The sequence below is a fragment of the Bufo gargarizans genome, chromosome 2 (assembly GCF_014858855.1).
Source record: "Bufo gargarizans isolate SCDJY-AF-19 chromosome 2, ASM1485885v1, whole genome shotgun sequence".
Lineage (NCBI taxonomy): Eukaryota > Metazoa > Chordata > Amphibia > Anura > Bufonidae > Bufo > Bufo gargarizans.
The window spans coordinates 694,090,554-694,117,327 of record NC_058081.1 but is presented as its reverse complement, the minus strand read 5'-3'; the positions used below and the strand labels follow the sequence as shown (position 1 = coordinate 694,117,327).

At 46.3% G+C, this 26,774-nt stretch overlaps 1 protein-coding gene across 1 annotated transcript in view; it reads right to left on the bottom strand.

Moving 5' to 3' along the window:
- Positions 1 to 3,229: 3,229 nt before the first annotated feature.
- Positions 3,230 to 26,774, bottom strand: part of ARCN1 (archain 1) — a 31,205-nt gene continuing 7,660 nt past the window's right edge. The window contains exons 3-10 of the mRNA XM_044282356.1: positions 24,890 to 25,069; positions 22,688 to 22,899; positions 21,834 to 21,998; positions 21,555 to 21,720; positions 10,007 to 10,154; positions 9,015 to 9,123; positions 6,282 to 6,486; positions 3,230 to 3,952 (exon numbers count right to left, since the gene is read on the bottom strand). Coding sequence (XP_044138291.1) covers positions 3,863 to 3,952; positions 6,282 to 6,486; positions 9,015 to 9,123; positions 10,007 to 10,154; positions 21,555 to 21,720; positions 21,834 to 21,998; positions 22,688 to 22,899; positions 24,890 to 25,069 — 1,275 coding nt within the window. The 3' untranslated portion in view covers positions 3,230 to 3,862. The remainder of the gene's footprint in view (positions 3,953 to 6,281; positions 6,487 to 9,014; positions 9,124 to 10,006; positions 10,155 to 21,554; positions 21,721 to 21,833; positions 21,999 to 22,687; positions 22,900 to 24,889; positions 25,070 to 26,774) is intronic.

Genomic DNA, 26,774 nt, shown 5'->3' with positions numbered 1-26,774 from the left:
TGCCGTTATCTAGGCGAGAGAGATGAGCTGTGTGGTTCCGAGCTCTCACACTATACGGCCATCTTAGGTGCCGGCCAAGCCACCGCCCCAGGAACAGAATATATGACCAAAGTGTTAGGGTACATGCACACGTTCAGAATTCATGTGCGGAGCATCCGCACTGAAATCCGCAGGTGTTCGCAGGCAAATCTGTGCGGTCAATCCGCATCAATTGGTGCAGATTTGCGTGCGGATTTTACTAAGTGAATGAAAATCCGGTCAGGAAGAATAAAATAAATTGACATGCTGGGGATTTTAAAATCCGCACCGCAGGTAAAAATCTGCATCGTGTGTGTTGAGAATTTCAAATTCTCATACAATACAATGTACATGATGTACGGTGCATATTTTCCGCACGCAAATCCGCGCTGAAAATCCGCACACAATCATGATCTTGTGTATTCAGCCTTAGGGGATGCTCAGGTGGTATAGCGATCAGGAAAAATGTATAAATCTGTAAGGAAATCTTATCTTACCGCCATAGAGCACGTCAATGGAAATGAAGAAGCAAATGCCGCTTACACAGTAATGACCGACATCTTCTGAATTCATCCAGTATGTCGAGGGAGTAAACTGAAATCTGCAGTTTCTTGACCTACACAATGTGCAATAATCTGGGGTGACCCTGTAGGTCTGCAGTGCTATATACAAATATGGCAGAAATATTTCTGGTCTTGGAGGAGTTGCTCATATTGGGACACCAATTTTTAAAGGGCATCTGTCAGCAGTTTTGTCCCTATGACACTGGCTGACCTGTGACATGTGCACTTGGCAGCTGAAGGCATCTGTGTTGGTCCCATGTTCATATGTGCCCACATTGCTGAGAAAAATTATGTTTTATTATATGGAAATGAGCCTCTAGGAGCAACGGGGGCGTTACCATTACACCTAGAGGCTCTGCTCTCTCTGCAACTGCCGCATCTTCTGCACTTTGAGAGGTCTAAAGCAGTGTAAACATCATCACACCTGGTCCTGTCCAAGTGCAGAGGACGCACCTGTTGCAGAGAGAGCAGAGCCTCTAGGTGTAATGGTAACGCCCCCGTTGCTCCTAGAGGCTCATTTGCATATATTAAAACGTCATTTGTCTCCCAGAAGTTGGACTCTTACATACGAGCGGGTAATCCGCTGCGTGAAAGAGAGCCAAACCCCGTTCCGGACAGCAGAGACAAAGAGCATAAACATGATAGATGACGCTCCGTGCCTCTCTGTAACCTTTTTACTACAAAATCACAGTGAGAAAGTTGTCACCGTGATTTTGTAGCAAAAAGGTCACAGAGCGGCACGGAGCGTCATCTATCATGTTTATGCTCCGGAACGGGCTTGGCTCTCTTTCACGCAGCAGATTACCCACGCGGGATCCGCTCGTATGAAAGAGCCCCTTTCCTCTTTCACAGGAACGATACGGATTGGCTCCGGATGCGGTCAGTGAAACTCGCACCATTTCGCAAGCAAGTTCAGTCAGTTTTGTCTGCATTTGCGTTCAGCGTTTCAAGCTCGGGTGCAATCAGTTCTTATGCGTTTTTCACGCGCATGAAAAAAATAATAATTGAAGTGTACAAACAACATCTCCTAGCAACCATCATCCGGATGTGATGCGGTTTTCCCAGATGCCCCATTCACCTCTATGGGGCCAGGGCTGCGTGAGAAATGCAGAGTATAGAACACGCTGCGATGCTCAGGCAATGCAGAAATTGTGTGTGAATGATGCCTGCTAGTTTACATTTCGTCTGTGGCGCGCCTCTTTCCGGGTGACAGCCCTCTGTCCCAGACTAGCCTCAGGACAGGAAGGGAGCCCGCTGTGTTGCTGCCAAATTTGGCAGAGGAGTAACTCAGGGTGCCGGGTCTGAACACCACTCACAGGGGTCTGGACTTTTCCGCAGAGAATCCCACCACTCACATCCCTGGAGTAGCCTCTAAAGATTTGCAGATGGTATAAAGATGTGATATAGAGAAACTTAAAGAGACGGGGAACCCCTTTCACATGGCCATCATGCAGGGAGTAGCAGTATATAAAAAAACTGAGCTCCCTTCTGGTCCACACGAGACCGGAAGTGTGACTTTCCTTCTACACACAACACTGCTGACGGGCAATCAGCGGCCTCTGCGGCAGCAGCAGTCTCGTGCCTACACACATCACCGCTGAGGCCACTGAATGGCCGCCGGCAGCAGTCATGTGTGTATTGACGGCACGTCGCACTTCCGGTCTATCTGGGACTGAAAGGGAAAAACGGGAGCTCAAGCCAGGTGAATGTGGAATAGGTATAAATTTTTTTATAAATATAGACACAAAATGGGTGCAGCAGAGAGGCGGACTGGAACAGTGCAGAAGGCTACTTTCACACTTGCGTTAAACCTTTCCAGCAGGGGAACAGCCTGCCGGATCCGTACTACCGTTTGGAATTCCGCCCAGGCCCCATTCACTATAACGGGGACTGGCCGGAGATCCGTCCGCAGCGCGGCAAACATGCCAATAGGCGGCCAGACAAAAACCGCGACGTGCCGGAAAAGCTTAACGCGAGTGTCAAAGTAGCCCAAGCATGAAGCATGGCTGCGGCATCAGCTTCTCCCCGTTACTCCGCTTGCCAGGAGTGCACAGAGGACTGCAGATGAGGGCAGCAGCAGCAATGTTCTGGACAGGCTCTCTCCTCCATGTATTTTCAATCCTATTCTTAGAACTGAGGGAAGATTACCGGCCCCAGCTGCTTTTTGTTGTGGAGTTCTGACCCAGGCCCAAAGGCTTCAGCATAGCGATTAGGAATATGGAGCTGGGAAGACAGGATTCATCTGACTTGTGACCGCTTTCGCAGGCTGTTCCTGGCCGACCAGAACTTCAGCACAGGCGCTGAGCGGCAAGACAATGCATCCAGCACAAGCGCAGATACAGGCAGGGAAATCCCCTATATCTGCGCATGCACTGCGCGTGTGCAGTTTTTAGGTCCAACCCTCTACTCTACAGGTTGATTTCTTAAAGGAGATGTTCAGTCACAGTCTCTGACCCAACGAATGAAATAAATCAATGTTGTGTGTCTCTGATCAGTACACAGGGGCGGCCTAGTTTACGTTATTACGCAATAATCACTTTCATTCTTTTTTTTAGTACATAGGTTTATATTACACAATAATCACTTTCTCCGTTTTTAGTATAAAGGGGCGGAGTAGTTTAAATTATTACCAATAATCACTCCCATTCTCCGTTTTTTTTTCTTTTTTTATTGGGTTACAGAACAGTATTTCTGCGTCATGGAATGTGTGTATTCTTTATGCAATTATACAGGGTTACAAAAAAAAAATATATAATAATAAAACACGTCCCATCAATCCTCTCATGGATTACACACGCTAACCTCTATTTGCTCACACACAAAAAATCCTCAAGATGGCCTCCTTTCAAAAAAAAATAAAAAATAATATAATAATTGGTTAAATGACAACCAAGCCATAAAAATTTGAATATTCCAGAGAAAATGAGAAGAAACGTGTTGCTAACAGGACAGATATATATAAATTATTCTTCTTTGAAATAGAATTATCCCTCAGTGTTGGGGAGAGAGCGCAGGAAGGCTTTTCCTGCACGGACAATTTGCACGGATTGTCCCTTCTGCGAGTAGGAAATAAAAATAGTACATGGAACAAAAAAAAAAAAAAATATTGGGTTCCCCTTGCCGTGGAAGGAGTGAATAAGATCTGCAGGATAGAACTTTATCAGGATTTTCTGTACGCCGCCTGAAAAGTGCAAGGCGTAGAGAAAAGCTCTTTAGAGGCTTCTATTCAGAAATTTGAAAGAAAAGGATTTCCAGGGTGGGCCCTTCATTCCAGGAGCCGGTTACAGGATTTCATATTTGTCCACAAGAAACGAAGTCTCGATAGAAAACCTCACCGGGCTGTTGCCCTCCACCTGAGTCACTTTGGCCACCTGCAGACGACAGAGAAAGTCATTCCTCGTACCCATGGGGTTAGGAACATTGCAAAGCGAATGCATCATCTGGTATCATTTTTATTATAATTTTTTCTAAACCATTTTTATTTTCTAAATTGTAGATCTAAAATCTACATTTCCTGTACACAATTATGGGGGCAGCCATATTGCCCGAGCTGCTGTTAGCAGCATTAAAAGGGGTATTCCCATCTGGGACATGGACACATCCTAGCGACATGCCATCAATGTCAGATAGGAGTGGTTCTCACCTCTAGAAGGACACCCAAAGTGAATACAGAACCAGCAGCGCAAGTGTAACCACCCTCTGTTCCAAAGTATGGGAGTTCAAAAAAATAGCTGAACGCCGACACGGCTATTTTCAGCAGTCTCATAGTGGGAAACGGAAAGATGGCTGCGCTTGCGCAGTGCTCTCTCTATTCAGCACAACGGGACTTCCGAAAATAGCTGAGCCAGAGCTCAACAATTTTTGGGAACTTCCATAATGATGATCAGAGAGCATGGAACACATGCATGGTGTGTGTTCGCCTTCATTTCAGGAGCCCCGTTCTCTAGACAGGAGATGGGACCCAAACCTATGTGACATTGATGGCATATCCTAGTGATATGCTATCAATGTCCCAGATGGGAATACCCCTTTAAGAGAGATGCCTTTACAGAGGTGAAGTGATCTAAAAGCAACTAGCAGTCTGAAGAGGACTCAAGGACCTGTACATAGGCCATTGTACAGGGAGGGGGGAGGAGGTCAGCGTGGCTATCACCTATTGTGAATGGTGGACCCTGTGTTATCTATACAGAGCTATTATTTGTCATTGTAATCCTGCCTGGGATAGAGACGACTGCTGAAAAGTGATCTCCACAGAACAGAAGTTTATTATGAGGCTCAGTGGCCAGAGTGAAAACTGCAGGATTTCAGATTTTTTTTTTTTAGTCTAGTGACATGGAAATTGGAAAAATGAAACAAATATATATTTTAATGCAGGCATAGGAGGGCTTGTTTTTGTAGCACAAGTTATATTTTTCCAATGGTACTATTTTTCAGGGCGCTTTGGATGACAATGTTAAGGGAGCGGAGTGCTGTGGAGGTCACAGTTAAGGGGGCAGGTAGGGTGGCCATTCAGGCCAACCCTCAAAACACGGACTTAAAAACCCCACCCCCAGGTCCCACTAAATCCCGCCTGACTTGGTTAGGACACGCCCCCTCCCACTCTGCAGCCGACGGGGATTGAAAAAAATTAACGTAAAAATAAACTTCTGTCAGCTGCAGGGGTGGGAGGGACGGTGACTCTCTCTCTACAGCTCACGCTCAGACAGCACTGTGCTGCTGTTCAAAAGGACATCTGTGTCCGTCCAGACCCTGCACCGGATGGAGGACAGGGAGTCTGAAAGCCGGACCTCTGGCTACCCTACCCTAGGGGCAGGCTGCTGCGGTGGTCACTGTTAAAGGGCGCAGGGAATGGTGGAGGTCACTGTTAAAGGGACAGTCAGCTATGGAGGTCAGTGTTAAGGGGCTGGGTCCTGTAGAGGTCACTGTTAAGAGGGTGGGGTGTTGTGGAGGTCACATTTTAAAGGAACAGAGCTCTGTGGAGGTCACTGTTAAAGGGGCGGGGTACAGTGGAGGTCACTGTTAAAGGGGCAATCGCCGTGGAGGTCTCTGTTAAGGGGTTAGGAATGTTGGAGGTCAGTTAAGGGGACTGTAACCTACGGTCAGTGTTAAGGGGCGGGTGCTGTAGAAGTCACTGTTAAGGGGGATGCCCCCTGTGGAGGTCACTGTCAAGGGGTGGGGTGCTGTGGAACTCACTGTTGAAGGGGCAGGCTGCTGTAAAAGGTCAAAATTAAGGGGGTGGGCTGCTGTGGAGCTCCCATTTTAAGGAGACGGGGCACTGCGGATGTCACTTAAGGCGGCAGGGTACTGTAGATGTCGCTGTTATAGTGGATACTGTCGATATCTTTTAACGACACACACAAACATTAAATGAAATAGTTTAAATATACCCGTAATTATATATATATTTTTTTCTGCTATTGTTTTTCCAATTAATCCCCCAACCAGTATGTGTTTTTATTTAGATTTTTTTTTTTTTTTTTAGAGAGAAAGACTTAACTGCACAATCTTCTATATTCTATTCCCACACATAAAATACACCGTAATAATCCTATATTGCAGTGTATTATTGCCTGCCAGTGATTTATCGACATGCAAGCTATTAGGCCTATTAAGCAAATGGCAGACATGGACTCCCCAAGACCATGCGTCAGGGGGACCAATAGGGTGACAATCAAATCTTGTGTCCACACCATGACATACCTGTAGGTTGCAGTAGTTTTTCTTGGATACAAAGGACACGGTCACTGGGAAGAAATCGTTGGGATGGCCAGCAATGCTGAACTCCAGACTTCCAGTCTTATTTTTGGAGTCGATAACCGGCAGGGTCCACTCAAGTGTATTCCTTCGACTGTCGTGGTGGTAGTCTCCATCAATGTCTCTGATCACTGGAGCCCCGACTCCGGCCCTGTGTTAGGAGGCAGTAAAATCTGAAATGTACCGCTTATAAAACACAGGCAGGTCACCATCAGCTCTGCTGCTGAATGACACAATGGACATGGAGACGGGGAACCAAATTAAACGGACCCATATCCCTCCATTATATCTACAGAAGCCAAAGGAGTGTCACATCTGATGGACACTGTAGACATCGTGAAAGGAGTCTACGGGGTGAGAAGAGCCAGCGGACCCCCAACACTCTGCCCGGGGGCTCTTTCATAAAAAGGTACTAACAAGAGGTAAATTCACCAATTCTGGAAACCTTTACCTAAAACAATTTTTGGGCTGTGTGTTTAGAACCTGCACAGCCTCCCAACGTTGTATCCCCTGCTATGGAGATCTATGAGGAAACCCCCTATCATAGGCTGCAAGCAGTCCACTCCCTCTTACTCCTTAATATGTGAAAGATGCGACGTCACGCTCAGAACTTACAGCTCTACACTCCACAACATGGACATCATCCAGGAAAGCTCTGAACTGTCATAGCACAGATCTACGCCTTTAAGGGGGTTGTTCGGCCATATATATTGATGACCTATCGTCAGGATAGGTCATCAATATCAGACACGCGGCCCCCCCGCCAAATCAACTGTTTGAAGAGGAGGCGGTGCTCCAAGCGAGCGCTAATTCCTGTTAATTACAAGGCACTTAGTCTCAGAAGTGCGGAGTAATGATGAATACTCGCTCCATTCAAGTGAATTGAAAACGTTCGTATAATTACACTATGCTACCGCTCCACAGGAGACGCGTAATGTAATGACGAGGAAGCAGCGCTCGCATGGAGCGCCCCTCCTCCTCCGGTCATCAATATATACAGTGCCTTGCAAAAGTATTCACCTGCCCCATCCCCTTGACTTTTTTTTGTATTTTGGTGCCTCACAACCTGGAATTCACATGGATTGTTTGATGACTTGCATCATGTAATTTACAGAACATGCCCACAGCTATGAAGAGGTTTTTTATTTTTTTTATTGTGTAGCAAACAACAAATAGGACAAAATAACAGAAATAGTCAATGTGCATAACTATTTACCCCCTAAAGTCAGTACTTTGTAGAGTCACCTTTTGCGGCAATCACAGCTCCAAGTCACTTTGGATAAGTCTCTATGAGCTTGTCACATCTTACCACTGGGATTTTTGCCCATTCCTCCTTGCAAAACTGCTCCTTCAAGTTGGATGGTTTGCGCTTGTGAACAGCAATCTTTAAGTCTGACCACAGATTTTCTATTGGATTGAGATCTGGGCTGTGACTCGGCCATTCCCACACATTTCCATGTTTCCCCTTAAACCACTCAAGTGTTGCTTTAGCCGTGTGTTTGGGGTCATTGTCCTGCTGGAAGGTGAACCTCCGTCCTGGCCTCAGATCACGCACAGAGTGGTACAGGTTTTGCTCAAGAATATCCCTGTATTTAGCACCATCCATCTTTCCCTCAACTCTGACCAGTTTCCCAGTCCCATCCCCCCAGCATGATGCTGCCACCACCATGTCTCACTGTGGGGATGGCGTTCTTTGGGTGATGTGATGTGTTGGGTTTGCGCCAGACATAGCGTTTTCTTTGATGGCCAAAAAGTTCAATTTTAGTCTCCTCAGACCAGAGCACCTTCCTTCATACATTTTGGGAGTCTCCCACACGCCTTTTCGTAAACTCACAACGTGCCTTTTTGTTTTTAGCTGAAAGTAATGGCTTTCTTCTGGCCACTGCCATAAAGCCCAACTCTACGGAGCGTACGGATTATTGTCGTCCTATTTACAGATACTCCAGTCTCTGAAGCTCCCCCAGGGTTACCTTAGGTCTCTGTGCTGCCTCTCTGAGTAATGCCCTCCTGGTCTAGTCCGTGAGTTTTGGTGGGCGGCCATCTCTTGGCAGGTTTGCTGTTGTGCCATGTTCTTTCCATTTGGTTATGATAGATTTGATGGTGCTCCTGGGGATCATCAAAGATTTGGATATTTTTTTAGAACCTAACCCTGACTTGTACTTCTCAACAACATTGTCCCTTACTTGTTTGGAGAGTTCCTTGGTCTTCATGGCAGTGTTTGGTTAGTGATGCCTCTTTCTTAGCTGTTACAGCCTCTGGGGCTTTTCAGAAAAGGTGTGTATATGTAATGACAGATCATGTGACACTTAGATTGCACACAGGTGACATCATTTCACTAATTATGTGACTACTGAAGGTAATTAGTTGAACCAGAGCTTTTTATGGGCTTCCTAACAAAGGGGGTGAATACATACGCACATGCCAATGTTCTGTTTTCTAGTTCTGAACAATAGTTTTATTTATATATTTTTCCCATTTCACTTCACCGACTTAGACTATTGTGTTCTGATCATCACATAAAATTCAGAACAACAAAACATTGAACTTAAGTCTGTAATGTAACAAAATACGAAAAAAGTCAAGGGGGGTGAATACTTTTGCAAGGCACTGTATATATATGGCCGGACAACCCCTTTTACTATTAGCTCAAAAAAACATAATAAATCAATTATTACTTACGGCAATGGGATAGTAATAACCACATCGTTCAGCTCCAGCTTGTCCTCCTGCAGCTCATACTCTATATTTACATCACAACCATTCCCACTTTCTGAAGGCCAACAATTAACTAGAGAAAGAGAGAGAAGAGGGGTTTCAGAACTTAACCCTTTCAGCCCCAGGGGATTTTCAGTTTTTTGCATTTTCATTTTTGTGTGTTTTTGATCACTTTATTTAATTTTATTTGGGAGGTAACGCGTCCTATTTTTAATATGGAGAAAAGGGGGCAATTTTAATATTTTTTTTAAAAGCTTTTTTTCACCTTTATGGCCCATTAGGGGACTTGAATATGTGATCTTCAGATAACTTCTCCCTTACACTGCAATGAAATGCAAGAAACTACAGCCGTAATAGCCTTGGTTCCTTCAGAGAGACTCAGATTATTTTAGAGAACGAACGGCTTTCCCGAACTCATTAGGGTGAAGCCGTCTCAGATGCCGTGGTCACAATTTAGCACGGTATCTGAGACGTTAATTGTCTGAAAAGTAATTTGACAACAGTCATTTCCACTGTATGGGAAGGGATTAGACATCTGGGACCCCACCGATTCCAAACTAGAGGTGCCTGTTGCTTACTCACGTAGAGAGGTGTCAGCGCTTGTACCATCACTCTGCATTAAAAGACTATGGGTGATGCAGACAGACAAGCGAGACGTGTAAGGAATGCTACGTTGGGCGTTTCCTTGCAGAAAATGTGTGCAGCATGTGGATTTGTAAAGTCTCCTCCATGCGCAAACTACTGTATACGGCTGCAACTTTAATGTAAAATCCGCAGCTTTTCTGTCCTGTGTGGACAGAATGACCTGAAATCCACCAAAACTGTTTAAATAAGGATTGGGATTTAAAAGGTCAGCAATATGTATTTATGTACTATCATGTGGAATCTGCGCTGCATCTGGCATGTGTGAACGTGGCCAAATAGGACAATCACTTCTCCAGAAATGAGAGACTCACTGGTCAGAGGTATCAAGGCCTCATCTGTCGTTTGTAGCCGCCACTTTAAGACACCAATGTCACTGTTAAGGGGGAAGGACTTTTCTGGATTTTTCAATCCGATCATGGAGTCAGAGGTGAAGAGTTTTTTGTCCACGTTTGGATGAGTCTGCAAATAAAAAAAAAAGAGGAGACACAGAACTATCAGGCCCCGACGATAAATGTGAATAACTGGACATGGATATTACTGAAGCTTATTCAACTGTTAAAGCGTCTATACCAGGGTAGACCAACCTGCTGTTGTAAAACTACAATTCCCACCATGCCCTGCTGTAGGCTGATAGTTGTAGACACTGGGCATGCTGGGAGTTGTAGTTTTGCAACAGCTGGAGAGCCGCAGGTTGGCCATACCTCGTCTATACAGTCCCCTGAGGTAGTCAGTCTGCGCAGGATAGAGAGGAAGGCGCTAAGCTCGGTGATCTATAGCTTCCCATTTGATGTAGGATTTTCATTCAGAATTCTGTGTAAAGGGAGGCAATCAGCAGTTCTGAACTTGGAAACCTGCTGACAGCCCTAGGTAGAAGCTGCGGCAAACTGGGTCAAGGTACTTTTATTTTTTATTTTTTTTTAGGTGCCCAGTAGGTGCTCCCCCTCTCTGAAGTGCTCTTTAAAGTGAGCTTCTTGACAGCTGTAGTGGTCTCCTGGTTGGATGTCTTGCTCCTGAGGAAGGGGGACTGTATTTAACCCCCGAAACGCGTTGAGCTCTTTTTATATTAAAGACCACCTGATTTATCCAAGAAAGCCCCCATTTCATTATTTGGGACCATCCGGTGGATTTTTTTCCTACAGTCGACCTCGGCGAGGGGGGGGCTATAAGTGCAAGGGTCTTGAGCTTTATCTTACACTACCTCCCCCCCCGGTGAAGTAAGTACAACCATAACAGCCGTCAGTGTTGTCATTCTGATTTTATGAAATTATTGACACTTTTTATTGATCCAGCTTTACTTGCTCTATTTTATAATTCTTATACATTAGACCATTGAGCATAACTTTTTCTACTCTGGATACATCCATTTAGTTACCACCCACGTGGTTAAAGAACTTAATCCCATTGGTTCTAATTAATTTTCCTGCACTGATAGTTGGTGGCGCTCCTCGGGTCTCTATTCCTTGAATTGCTTTTTTTCATTTTAATCTCCTGGTTGGATACTACAGTGCTGTCCATAATTATTCATACCCCTGGCAAATTTTGACTTAGTTACTTTTATTCAACCAGCAAGTAATTTCTTGACGGGAAATGACATGGGTGTCTCCCAAAAGATAATAAGACGATGTACAAGAGGCATTATTGTGGAAAAAAATAAATTCTCAGCTTTTATTTACATAAAATACAAGATGTTCCGCACTGTGGAAAATCTCAGAGGACGTGGTCTGAAGCCAAAAGTGACACCTGTGCTGCCAGGAGGATAGTTAGAGAGGTGAAAGAATCCAAGGATCACCACCAAGGCCATCCTGGTAAATCTGGGCTCTGCTGGTGGCAATGTCTCAAGGCAGACAATGCAGACCAAGGAGGACGCCACTTCTCCAGATAAGGCACACAAAAGCTTGCTTGGCCTTTGCAAAAGCTCATCTGGACAAAGAAGACGACTTCTGGTCTTCTGTGTTATGGTCAGATGAAACAAAAATTTAATTGTTTGGTCACAATGATGTTTCCTTCATTTGGCATAAAAAAAGGAGAAGCCTTCAACCCAAAGAACACCATCCCCACTGTCAAACATGGTGGTGGGAACCTAATGCTTTGAAGGTGTTTTTCAGTCAATGGACCAGGGAACCTAATCACAGTAAACGGCACCATGAAAAAAGAGCAATACATGAGGATTCTCAACGACAACATCAGGCAGTCTGCAGAGAAACTTGGCCTTGGGCACCAGTGGACATTTCAGCATGACAATGACCCAAAACACACAGAAGAAGAAATGGTTAGCAGACAACAACATTAACGTTTTGGAGAGGCCCAGCCAGAGTCCAGACTTGAACCCAATTGAGAATCTGTGGAGGGAGCTAAAGATCAGGGTGATGACAAGAAGACCCCCCAACCTGAAAGATTTGGAGCTCATTGCTAAAGATGAATGGGCAAAAATACCTGTGGGAGACATGCAAAAAGCTGGTCTGCAATTATAGGGAGCGTTTGGTTGTTGTAATAGCCAATAAAGGCTTTTCTATTGATTATTGAGAAGGGTATGAATAATTTTGGACTGCACACTTTTTGCTCAAAATGTAAATAAAAGCTGAGAAATGTTTTTTTCCCCACAATAATGCCTCTTGTACATCGTCTTATCTTTTGGGAGACACCTATGTCATTTCCCGTCAAAAAATGACTTGCTGGTTGAATAAAAGTAAGTAAAAATTTGCCAGGGGTATTAATAATTATGGGCAGCACTGTACGTCTGTCACTCAGAGCAGAGGGGCTGTGAGGCAGATTGCACTTCAAAGAGGGGGCTGCCTGGTCTAAACTGGGAGTGCATGTTACACTGGACCCAGCCTTGTGCACATGACTGTATCCAGGATCCCACATTCGATTTTTTTTTTTTTTTGTTGTTGCACTGGGCAAGAAAATGATGCAGGATCCTCCTTGTCCATGGCAAACGATGCCTGGCGACATGCGCAGAATAACGCCACTGAAATCTATGGGGTTGGATTTGACATCAGCTTCCTTCCACATCCACACATTTTACCATCTGGTGTAGGATGTCTCTGCGGCACTTGTGGGCTGCTGCGGGCATCCTCCACTGTATGCATTTTTTGCTGGGGATAGCCTTTAGCAACAGACCACAAGCGCAGTATCTGCTCCACCGAGCACATATGCACAACTGCATTTGGGGTTGAGTATTTCCTGCCCTTTTGAGACCACGTATTTTTGTCATTTAAATCAGACATCAGCTTCCTAACAGTTGGGTCAAGGTTAGTTCAACCAACAACTCCTTCATGCTAGAATTGGGTGAAAAAGAGAATAAACTGCTGTCCTCTCCCTCTACACATTTTGATCATCCATGTACAACCTCCTCCCCCTCCCTGCTCCTTCTCAAATACCGAAAAAAATATATATACAGTACAGACCAAAAGTTTGGACACACCTTCTCATTCAAAGAGTTTTCTTTATTTTCATGACTGAGAATTGTAGATTCACACTGAAGGCATCAAAACTATGAATTAACACATGTGGAATTATATACATAACAAAAAAGTGTGAAACAACTGAAAATGTCATATTCTAGGTTCTTCAAAGTAGCCACCTTTTGCTTTGATTACTGCTTTGCACACTCTTGGCATTCTCTTGTTGAGCTTCAAGAGGTAGTCACCGGAAATAGTTTTCACTTCACAGGTGTGCCCTGTCAGGTTTAATAAGTGGGATTTCTTGCCTTATAAATGGGGTTGGGACCATCAGTTGCGTTGTGGAGAAGTCAGGTGGATACACAGCTGATAGTCCTACTGAATAGACTGTTAGAATTTGTATTATGGCAAGAAAAGAAGTAGCTAAGTAAAGAAAAACGAGTGGCCATCATTACTTTAAGAAATGAAGGTCAGTCAGTCCGAAAAATTGGGAAAACTTTGAAAGTGTCCCCAAGTGCAGTCACAAAAACCATCGAGCGCTACAAAGAAACTGTCTCACATGCGGACCGCCCCAGGAAAGGAAGACCAAGAGTCACCTCTGCTGCGGAGGATAAGTTCATCCGAGTCACCAGCCTCAGAAATCGCAGGTTAACAGCAGCTCAGATTAGAGACCAGGTCAATGCCACACGGAGTTCTAGCAGCAGACACATCTCTAGAACAACTGTTAAGAGGAGACTGTGTGAATGAGGCCTTCATGGTAGAATATCTGCTAGGAAACCACTGCTAAGGACAGGCAACAAGCAGAAGAGACTTGTTTGGGCTAAAAAACACAAGGAATGGACATTAGACCAGTGGAAATCTGTGCTTTGGACTGATGAGTCCAAATTGAGATCTTTGGTTCCAACCACCGTGTCTTTGTGCGACGCAGAAAAGGTGAACGGATGGACTCTACACGCCTGGTTCCCACCGTGAAGCATGGAGGAGGAGGTGTGATGGTGCTTTCCTGGTGACACTGTTGGGGATTTTTTCAAAATTGAAGGCATACTGAACCAGCATGGCTACCACAGCATCTTGCAGCGGCATGCTATTCCATCCGGTTTGCGTTTAGTTGGACCATCATTTATTTTTCAACAGGACAATGACCCCAAACACACCTCCAGGCTGTGTAAGGGCTATTTGACCATGAAGGAGAGTGATTGGGTGCTGCGCCAGATGACCTGGCCTCCACAGTCACCGGACCTGAACCCAAATGAGATGGTTTGGGGTGAGCTGGACCGCAGAGTGAAGGCAAAAGGGCCAACAAGTGCTAAGCATCTCTGGGAACTCCTTCAAGACTGTTGGAAGACCATTTCAGGTGACTACCTCTTGAAGCTCATCAAGAGAATGCCAAGAGTGTGCAAAGCAGTAATCAAAGCAAAAGGTGGCTACTTTGAAGAACCTAGAATATGACATATTTTCAGTTGTTTCACACTTTTTTGTTATGTATATAATTCCACATGTGTTAATTCATAGTTCAGTGTGAATCTACAATTTTCATAGTCATAAAAATAAAGAAAACTCTTTGAATGAGAAGGTGTGTCCAAACTTTTGGTCTGTACTAAATATATATATATATATATATATATATATATATATATATATATATATATATATATATATATATATATATATATATACATATACACATATACACACCGTATTTTTCGCCGTATAAGACGCACTTTTTTCCCCCCAAAAGTGGGGGGAAAATAGCAGTGCGCCTTATACGGCGAATGTAGCTTCTTTTGCCCAGTTTTCAATGATACACCCGCCGCGATGCCGCGCGGCGGGTGTATCAGCTGTGAGGGAGGAGGGGCTGGGGGCGGCATCTGCATTAATAATGACAGCGGGGCCCGTGCAGTGACTATTCTACTACACGGGCCCCGCTTACTGTATAATCATATCTCTCTAATAGTTAATTGTTGCATACATGTAATCGCATAATGAGCGCTAATGAGCGCTGTGTATTACCGTACTTAAAACTAGCAGCGCTCGCCGTTCGGAGCAGAGAGGAGGCAGGAGGCAGGCCAGGAGGACGAGCACTTGCAGCGTGAGTCATACGTCACGCGCCTGCACCGCCCACTTATGAATGAAGCAGGCGGCGCAGGCGCGTGACGTATGACTCACGTTGCAAGCGCCCGTCCTCCCGGCCTGCCTCCTGCCTCCTCTCTGCTCCGAACAGCGAGCGCTGCTAGTTTTAAGTACGGTAATACACAGCGCTCATTATGCGATTACATGCATACAACAATTAACTATTAGAGAGATATGATTATACAGTAAGCGGGGCCCATGTAGTAGAATAGTCACTGCACGGGCCCCGCTGTCATTATTAAAGCAGATGCGACCCCCACCCCCTGTATTGAGGGTCATTCACTACAGGGACACTTATGGAGGGGATCTGTGGATGACAGCATAAGATGCTATATATGTGTCATCCACAGATCCCCCCCATAACTGTCATTCACAGATCCTCATCCTCATAACAGTGCCATCCAGAGAGGATCCCCCATAAGTGTCACCCACAGATCCCCCATAACAGTGCGTCACCCACAGACCACAATTAGTTCAAAACCCACCAAAAGTGCACCTTTTGGTTCAAAATATTTTTTTTCTTATTTTCCTCCTCAAAAACCTAGGTGCGTCTTATAGGCCGGTGCGTCTTATACGGCGAAAAATACGGTATATATATATATATATATATATATATATATATGTGTGAAGGCAGTTTGCCTGGATTTGTGGGAGGGGCTGAGGTCCGCCTCCAGCCTATTTAGGGCACCCCCTTTACCTGGCTCCTGCACCGTCCGAGGTCTGAGCTTTGAAGGAGGAAGTCGCTGGTGGAGTTACTGGAGAGTTACCTGCGAGTTGCTGAGTCTTGGAAGTTTTGCGTTACTCGGTTCACTGTGGGTCACGTTTGTCCGGTATACTATGAGTCATCCATACGGTACAGCTGGGGCCTCACGGTTGCCCCCTGTACCGGCTCATTTCATTTCACCAAACTTTGCACTCATGTCACAAATTCTCGTTACAAGTCACTATCATTTCATGTCTGCGGTACAGCACAGGGCCTCACGGTTGCCCCCTGTACTAGCTCAATTCATTTCACTATTTTCATTTCAACCATGTCACAGTTTCACTCCAAGTCACGGTTTTCATGTCTGCCTCCATTTCCGGTCATGCATGCACGCGTACCACACCGCATCCCCACTCCTAGCACCACCAGCACGTGTACCAGGTTCCCATGGCGGCCACCAACGCCGTTTCCCCTCCTCACCAACATCTCTCTCACACACATTCAGGTCACAATTTTCGTCACAAGTCACCATCATTTCATGTCTAGCAGGCTTGTTCACATGAAGATTGGTCACACCACACCACCACTCCGGTCTGTACCCCTGCAGCAAGCAGGCAGGTTGTCTCCTGGGCTCAACTCTCCCCCCCCCCCCCCCCATTCCTGCTCATTTCACATCATGCCTCCCCTCGTTCATCACAGCGGCATGTTCACAAACACTCACACTTGCCCACAGGTTGGATCGTTCCAGCAACACCACACATTCTCCCCCTCCACATTCAGCGCTGCTGCTACGGACTTCCCCGTTCTCCCCACCGCTGCACCGGCCCGTCCCGCTGCTTCTCCTGCCGCGCTGCCGATGGCGGCCGCCCGCGTCCCGGTCCCTGGTCTGCGCACGCGCGGCCGGGGTACTGCGCATGCGCGGCGGCGTCGGCGCGTGCGCGGTATCCCGACGGCCGTCCGCTGGTGCGGCTGGTGTGTGGGGAGGGGGCCGCCACAGGTCTGCTCGGCCCCGGTCCAGCCACAATACTCTGCCCCAGGCTGCAGCCACTGCCCCCCTCCCACAGGCGGCGCAACCCAGGAGGGGCTCAGACTGTTCCCCATCACATTACACCCCCACCACACCAGGCCACAGCCCCCTTCATTATAAAACCCGCCACATCACCCGCGTACCCCGATAAAGGAAAAAAAAAAATTATGTAATTAAAGCTCCATAGTATCATAGGGAGGAAACCCGCCATGTAGTCCCAAAAAAAAAAAAAAAAAAAAAAATTTTCCCTCAGGGTCATAGAAGAGAAACCCGCCATATAGTCCTGGCAAAAAAAAAAAAAAAAAAAAGTTCTGCGAATCACACCTTCCTCCACGTCACGGGGGCTCATTTCGCACCACAATAAAAATCCACACCATTCAAAACGCATCACACAATCACCAAAGAAACCCGCCATATGAAAAAAAAACAAAAAAAAAAAAAAACCGCCATATGGAAAAAAAAAAGCCATATGGAAAGAAAAAAAAAAACAAAAAAAAAAACAAACCCGCCATAGAAAAAATAAAAAAAAAAAAATAAATAAACCCGCCATATGAAGGGAAAAAAAAAAAAAAAAAAAACGCCACATCACCCTCGTGCTCCATGGTCCAAAAAAAATATATAAATAAATAAATAAATAAATAATAAAAAATGAATAAATAAACAAAATAAATAAACAAATCAATAAATAAAAAAAAAAAAAAAAATTTTTATTTCTGCCATTAGTCGCCCACGCATGGCTTCTCCGTTTTAGTTTCACTCACAGCACTCCGCCATTTGGTCTCCCACGCGTGTCTTCTCCGGTTTAGCACGCACCCACGACTCCACCATTAGTCTCCCACGCATGGTTTCTCCGTTTCAGTTGCATACATACGACCCCGCTATTTGAGTCTCACGCCTGGCTCCGCCATCAGAGTCTCTCGCGCATGGCTTTCTCCATTTTAGTGTTTCACATACAAATCCGCCATTAGTCTCACACATGGCTTCTCCGTTTCAGTGTTTCACACATAACTCCGCCATTAGAGTCCCTCACGCATTACTTCGCCGGTTAGTTTCACACACATTTCTCCACCATTACAGACTCTCACGCATTTCTTCGCCGTTTTAGGTTACACACAATTCTCCGCCATTACAGACTCTCACGCATTACTTCGCCGTTTTTAGGTTACACACAATTCTCCGCCATTACAGACTCTCACGCATTACTTCGCCGTTTTAGGTTACACACAATTCTCCGCCATTACAGACTCTCACGCATTACTTCGCCGTTTTTAGGTTACACACATTTCTCCGCCATCACAGACTCTCACGCATTACTTCGCCGTTTTAGGTTACACACAATTCTCCGCCATTACAGACTCTCACGCATTACTTCGCCGTTTTAGGTTACACACAATTCTCCACCATTACAGACTCTCACGCATTACTTCGCCGTTTTAGTCTACACACAATTCTCCGCCATTACAGACTCTCACGCATTACTTCGCCGTTTAGTTTCACACACATTTCTCCGCCATTATAGACTCTCATGCATTACTTCGTCGTTTAGGTCACACTTGTAACTCCGCCATTAGAGTCTCACGCATCACTTCGCCGTTGGTTTCACACAATAACTCCGCCATTAGAGACTCTCTCGCATCACTTCGCCGTTGGTTTCACACAATAACTCCGCCATTAGAGTCTCTCACATATGACTCCGCCATTAGAGTTTTCTCACGTATGGCTTCTCCGGTTAGTGTCACACACATGACTCCGCATTAGTCTCACGCATGGTTTCTCCGTTCAGTGTTACATACATAACTCCGCCATTAGAGTCTCTCACGCATCACTTTGCCGTGTTAGTTTACACATATGACTCTGCCATTAGTCTCACGCATGGCTTCTCCGTTTGGTGTCACACATATGGCTTCGCCAGTAGAATCTCTCACGCACGGCCCTGCCATTAGAGTCTCTCACGCATGGCTTCTCCGCATTTTACACATATGGCTCCGCCATTAGTCTCTCACGCATGGCTCCGCCATAAAATCTCACGCATGGCTTCTCCGTATTAATTTCACACACATGACCCCGCCATTAGAGCCTCTCACGCATGGCTTCCCCGTATTATTTTTTACACGAATGGCTCCGCCATTAGCGTCTCTCACGCATGGCTTCTCCGCATCAATGGTCATACATATGGCTCCGCCATTAGAGTCTCACGCATGGCTTCTCCGCATATATCTCATACACATGACCCCGCCATTAGAGTCTCTCACGCATGGCTCCGCCATTAGAGTCTCTCACGCATGGCTTCTCCGTATTAATTTCACACACACGACCCCGCCATTAGAGTCTCTCACGCATGGCTTCGCCATTAGAGTCTCTCACGCATGGCTTCTCCATATTATTTTACACACACGACCCCGCCATTAGAGTCTCTCACGCATGGCTCCGCCATTAGAGTCTCTCACGCATGGCTTCTCCGTATTTAATTTCACACACACAACCCCGCCATTAGAGTCTCTCACGCATGGCTCCGCCATTAGAGTCTCTCACGCATGGCTTCTCCGTCAACTTTCACACATATGGCTCTGCCATCAGAGTCTCACGTATCGCTTCCCCATTCAAATTCCACACACATAACTCCGCCAGTCGAGGCCGGCTGCGTGGTCCCACAACCAGCAGGTTCCATGTCTTTTCTGCCTTCAGACCCGCTCGCATGGCTCGGTCATCTGTGGCTTGCAACACATTATCTTGTGGTGACTCGCACGCATGGCTTGCGCCATTAGAGTCTCTCTCACGTTATCATTTTCTCTGACTTTTAATTTCTAGGTTGTCAGATTCCTCCTGGGGCACAACATCACGCCCCCTTTTGTCATGTCTTCTCTTCTGGGGTTACTTCTTTTTGCCACCTTAAACTCAAATGTCATACAACGCCATCACACTCCATCTCACTGGCATTTTACACCACATGCAAATCTTACACCCTAAAAACATCAGTTGCGTGGCCTCTCACCAGATCAAAACCATACTCAGAGGTATTCGGAAGCGGAACCCGCACGTCCTGCCCAGAGGCGACCTGTTAACAATCATATTTTCGAGGCATTATCTGAATTACTAGACGCCAAGCCTTCTGAAGCAGATACCAACTCCATCCTCAAAACAGAAATTCACTTGGCCTTTTACGGTTCCTGAGGCCCGGGGAATTCACTACAACCTACACGACCCAAGCCACACCTTGTCTTCTTGTCTCCCACTTGGCAAAACACATGGATCATTACGTCCTGACCTTACCTCACTCCAAGAGTAGTCAGCACTTACCCGTCAACATTTCATATCACCCCACGCACAACAGATGGTGTCCAGTCAGGGTTCTGGATGCTTACAGACAACGTCACAAGTTCTACCCTCTCAACCGCTACTTCACTACATGGTTCGGTACTCACCACCACCACCTTCATGACCCTTGTCAGGTCACCCCTCACACAACTGGGCCTCAACGCAGCCAACTACTCAGGGCACTCCTTTCGCTTTGGAGCCGCATCCACGGCCTCCAGTGCCAACGCCCCTACTCATGTCATCGGGAATTGGGGCGCTGGAAGTCATCCGCTTACTCGCGATACATTCCCAATCCAACACAAGAGTTAAGAGATACTTTCCAAAACATGTCGGGTTGAGCTATTCATGTATATTTGACTACAATAACTGGTTATTTCATTTTTGCCCTCTTCTTTCTCAGGCCTACCTCATCCTCGGTTTCGGCACACCACAACCGACTACGCTTATTCCCTGATTTCCTAGGGTTCTTCACTGTACTACCGTAAGCGCCTCACACAAGTGTGAAGGCAGTTTGCCTGGATTTGTGGGAGGGGCTGAGGTCCGCCTCCAGCCTATTTAGGGCACCCCCTTTACCTGGCTCCTGCACCGTCCGAGGTCTGAGCTTTGACCCTCCCACCACTCCACTCATTTACAACTCATTTCTTCCATATCTCTATCCTTGGGTGGGCCCTCTTCTTTCTCAGGCCTACCTCATCCTCGGTTTCGGCACACTACAACCGACTACGCTTATTCCCTGATTTCCTAGGGTTCTTCACTGTACTACCGTAAGCGCCTCACACAAATATAGAGAGAGAGAGAAGGATTTACACTCACTTTGCAGAGGCAAAATGGTAGGAAATTTGTAATGAAGATGCTTTAAAAACTTAGGGGGTCATTTATTTAACAGAAATATGCCTGCGACTTTTCCCTGCTCACGCCAGATCTAAGAGTCAGCGTGGCATGGGCAGGGCCAGTAGGCACGTCTATTACCATTTTCTACTCCTGTTTTAGGCATAGAAAATGGTCTAAATCTAAGACAGATAGGAAGCCGTCTTAAGAAGCGTCAGTGGATCCACCGCAAGTGCAGGGCTTTATTAAGACCAGCGTCTAAAAACGTCTTAAACGTGCCCCTTAATTTTTTCATTTATAAATAAACAAAAAAAGCTGTGCAAAAGGGTCCAACAGCAGTTAAAATCTATTTAAAATCAGTTGCATTCTGGTCTTCACATATGAAAAACACTGACAATAACAGGGGGGAAAAACTGAACACTTGAAAAGATTCCTCCCCCACCGAACTAACTTACCTGCAGCTGTACCCCTTTCTTGTCCTCGTTATCAACATGCACACGGATCCTTCCAAACTTGTCATCAGTCACTCTAAGCATGATGAGACCATGGACTTCCATGTTTTGCAGACCACCATCCCTGCTGCAGGTTAAGGATATTTTCTCTTCAATCTTCAAATGAACGCTGAATAAAACAGATCTCTTTATTAGTCACAGTAAATGAAAAAATGCATATTCTTACTGAGGAGTCCATAGCACGCGTGTTCACGTACAGACATGTGTTGCCTGCTCACTAACCTCTCTACATTGGCAGGTGGCGGCAGGACCTTTGCCGCGTCAGATGGTCTCTTGCCAGCAGCCGGGGTAACAATGGTCTCTCCTTCTGATTTAAGCTTGTCCACAAAGTTATCCACTTCTTTTCCTTTGGCCCCAAGTTTTAGGGCTTTGTTAGCACCAGAAGGCCTGAAACAAAAGAGTCGATAGAACTTAGAATAAAACACGTGATCAGGACTGCTCCAACCAATCACTTCCAAGATAAAATCTGGCCATACTCATTAGAGGCACTTCGGCTAAGCTAGCCGATGGCACTGGCCGACCATCCAATGTGTATGGTGGTCTCATGATTCTACCCAATGGCAGATGTCAGGGAATTGGATTGGACAGTTTGATTTCAACATGCCCGATCCCTTTGCGCTCAGGGAAGAGAAGCTGACAACACAGATGTCCGATAGCCAAGAACGCAGGAGGAACAGTTTTCAGGTAAATGAGTGTTCAGCCGACAGATGTCAAAATTGTCCTATTACAACAACTTACCCCCTATCCACAGTATAGGGGATACGTGTGATCTGCTGGGGCCCCGCCAATCACAAGAACGGGGGAACCTGTGCTTGCCTGTTTGAATGGATCAGCGCAGGCGCACTGCTGCTTTATGCTACTCTATAGGCTGCTGTAGATACCGGAGTGCTTGTACCGGCAGTCCCATAGAATTAACGGGAGCAGCAGACACGCATGCATGTCTACCACTCCATTCAAACGGGGGAACATACACCCCCTTCTACTTTTTTTGTCATCTGCGGGGGCCCCAGCAGTCAGACCCCCGCTGATCAGATAAAGGGGTTGTCCCACTACAACAACTTAAGACCCATATTTACCTGGTTGGTATAGGAGCAGACTTGGTCTTCTCCGGCTCTATGATGTTCTCTGAGATTATTGCTGCAGCATTGCTAGATATAGAGGAACCGCCAGAACTTCCAAAACCTCCGAACCCTGGAGCTTTCTTGCCCTGGCGCTCTGCATCTCTTCTAGCCTGCTGCAACTCTTTCGCTTTGCGTCTCATCTCGGCCTTCGCCTCTCGTTCCTGGGTCTGTAGAAAGATTAAAATATAAAAAAAAGTATTGAGGCATTTCATTCTTACACACGCAACGCCAGGGCACATTCACGTCCATAGTGCTGCCAAAGAACATCAAACCTTTGGCAGAGTAAGAAAGGAGAACGCAAGAAAACACGGTTAGCCATCATTTCAGCATTGCCGTGCCCAGTTCTGAAAATGATGCCATGCCCAGCTTCTAAAACCCCCGGTGATTGGCTGCATCAAGCCACATGTCAAATGAATGGCCACCCATGTAAAACAGACAATCCCCTGGGGGGAGCCGCTGATTCTCAGTAGCGGTGTGCCCTGGCTCATATTGGGGAGGCTATGACGTCCATGTGCTTTAATGCATGTAAAAATAACTTCAAGGTGTGAAGGAGGAAACCTGGAATTAATCAGGACTATACATATCCAGAGTCTCCGGAGACAGTCACACTTCTCAGCTGCCAGGACACGTTGCTGGCGTCATACCTGGAGAACTTGCTCGTCAACCTGGATAGTATATCATGATGATAAACCCTGTCCGTATGCCTCATTCGGGCAAAGTGCACTTCTTAGGAGACTCATAGGAAGCACTAGCGAGTTGGCTCTCTCTCTCCAGGAGATACCCCTTTGCAGGACAAAGTGAGGGTGTAGGTGGGTGTTCCCTGCCAAGGAGCCACTTGTATGAACCAAAGCCGCTGTGTACAAGTGGCTCCTGTTCTGGTGAACTGGTATTACAAAGACAGACAATCTGAATGGCCACCAGGTAATACTACATTCCCATGGCCGGCTGGCTGTGGCTTTCCCAACCAAAATGAGGCGTTTGCTTGGAGGGTCTGCTTTTTGAATGGGGTCATCTCTTCATTGCAGAAGTAAGCTAGTAATGAATGAATCCTATTAGAAAAGTTACTGTTGCACAAGCTTCCTCTTAGGTGGAACACGGAAGACGACCTTTGGTCCAGCAGAAGATATTATTTTCTGTACAGGATTCCCAAGGATCCATGTCCATGCAGCTAAGGGTGGTCATACCCAGGGCAGGCTTCAGACAAGGTCTGCTGAAGGACTGGGGATCTTGTTTTAAGTTTGGAAAAGGTGTCTTACACCTCAGCATTTGCCCAATTCTCAATGTTTCAAGGGAGTCTGGAAGCATGATTCTGCATACTGAACCAAGCACAATGCCTGGTAGGGCCCGCAGAGAGTTATAAGACAGTCCCTTTGGGATTGAAATCCCTTGTCAAGTGCACAGAGGGCAGGCCATAACCTCTCAGTGCACCCTAGCTCCATTGCGGTACTGAAGAAGCCTCCGTTTTCTCTGGTTGACAGGGCCGGAGGTCTGAATTCTCCTCTCGAGCGTGTAACGTGCAGTACAACCTGGGCGCATGTGCAGTACAGGACCTGGTTCCTGCCCTGGAGAAATGTACTAGGTGTACGCCAAGGTTGTACAGCATGGCACAAGATTAACAATCGAGAGGGGAATTCTGATGCCTGGGTCTGTCAATCAATGGAAAGAGAGGCTTTATAGCGGAGAGGCAGAGCTAGGGTGCACCGAGGGGCTTGGGACCACCCTCTGTGCACATGAGCTCATTTACATATTCACCAGAACGGAGCTACATAAAGGTACTGTTCTATTACACTCGGCAGGTCCTACTGGACATTATACTTGATTTAAAGGGGTTGTCCGAGGATAGCCCAACCATATCAGATCGAAGCAGGTCCAACTTCCGGCACCCCCACCAAACAGCTGCTTGAAAAGACCGCTGCTGCCTGTTCCTAGCCCTATGATGTCATAGGGCTGGGTAAGCGGCAAGTACAGTGCTCACCTGAGTGCTGCAGCCTCGTCAATCAGCTGATCTGCGAGGAGGGGGGGCCTGGAGTCGGACCCCCAATGTTCTGATATTGGCGAGCTATACACAGGACATCAATATCTAACAGCAGGACAACCCCATTAATATGGAATACTGTGCTGCCATCCGCTGCGTGGCTGTGACAGTGTGACCCTCACCTCTCTGACAGCTCTGAAGACCTTCTCTTCATGCGAGTCCATCTCAGTGAAGGTTCGGATTTGGGCCAGGTTAACATTTTCTCTATATCCCAGAGCCACAATTTCATCAAATGCAAAGATAATATCAAAACAGTGGTCAGAGATCTCCGATTCTTCCAAAGCTCTACAGTATTCAGGGATCTAAAGGGGGAAAGAAGAAAGCATTAAAGCGGTATATCCTAACTGCTGCAGTGTGCGCACACAGCCTAGAATACAACATGCCATAATCTCATAGGGCTGGTCTGAAGTTTTATTTCGACTCCCTCCCCATGCAGCAGTACCTGTTGCTCCTAGAGGCTCATTTGCATATATTAAAACATAATTTTTTCCAGCAATGCGGGCACATAAGAACATGGGACCAACACAGATGCCTTCAGCTGCCAAGAGCACATGTAACAGGTCAGCCGGTGTCATAGGGACAAAACTGCTGACAGATGCCCTTTAAGCCCTTAGTGATCACGCATACGCCTTTTTAACGACGGTCACTAAGGCTACTTTCACACTTGCGTTCAGAGCGGATCCGTCTCAGACGCTCATATAAAATGCAGACGGTGGCTCCGTTCAGAGCGGATCAGTCTGCATTATATTGTTAAAAATTTTCTAAGTGTGAAAGTAGCCTGAACGGATCTGTCCAGACTTTACATTGAAAGTCAATGGGGGACGGATCCGTTTGAAGATTGAGCCATATGGTGTCATCTTCAAACGGATCCGTCCCCATTGACTTACATTGTAAGTCTGGACGGATCCGCTTGCCTCTGCACGGCCAGGCGGACACCCGAACGCTGCAAGCAGCGTTCTATTGTCCGCCTGCTGAGCGGAGCGGAGGCTGAACGCTGCCAGACTGATGCATTCTGAGCGGATCCGCATCCACTCAAAATGCATTAGGGCAGTACGGATGCGTTCGGGGCCGCTTGTGAGCCCCTTCAAACGGAACTCACAAGCGGACACCCGAACGCTAGTGTGAAAGTAGCCTAAGACCTTAGGCTGGGCATCTGCCTTTTGCGTTGAGTGAAAATCGCAGCATGCTCTATTTTGTGCGTTTTTCACGTAACGCAGGCCCCATAGAAGTGAATGGGGTTGCGTGAAAATCGCAAGCATCCGCAAGCAAGTGCGGATGCGGTGCGATTTTCACGCACGGTTGCTAGGAGACAATCGGGATGGAGACCCGATCATTATTTCCCTTTTTAAAAAATTTTAACCCCTCCAGCGCTATCTTACTATGCATTCTGTATTCAGAATGCTATTATTTTCCCTTATAACCATGTTATAAGGGAAAATAATACAATCTACAGAACACCGATCCCAGACCCAAACTTCTGTGAAGAAGTTCGGGTACCAAACATGCGCGATTTTTCTCACGCGAGTGCAAAACACATTACAATGTTTTGCACTCGCGCGGAAAAATTGCGGGTGTTCCCGCAACGCCCATCTGAAAGAGGCCTTACTCTAAAAGCCCATACTGGCAGGAGTGCAGATCCCAGCTTTTAAACACCTTACATGCCACCCGCCACATGCAAGTGCTGACTGAGGGAGCAGATTCCCTCCGTCTCCCTTCAAATGCGATCGCTGGGTGCCGATGTGTGTATAGGCTGCCTGGGACCTGGTGTAGGCCCCAAGCCAGCCTTGAGTGATCCCCAGCAGGTTGCGCCTCTCTGGCCCTGGTCAATGTCAGTATAGCACTGACATTAAAATGAAATGCACTATATACGGATAGCAAAATATTGCCTGTTATAGTCCCCTTGCAGGACCTATTGAGTGGTTAAAAAGTAAAAAAAAAATATGAAATAATAAAAAGTTATTTTCCCAATGAAAATAAGTTTTCAAAGAAAAAAAATTGCAAAAGTAA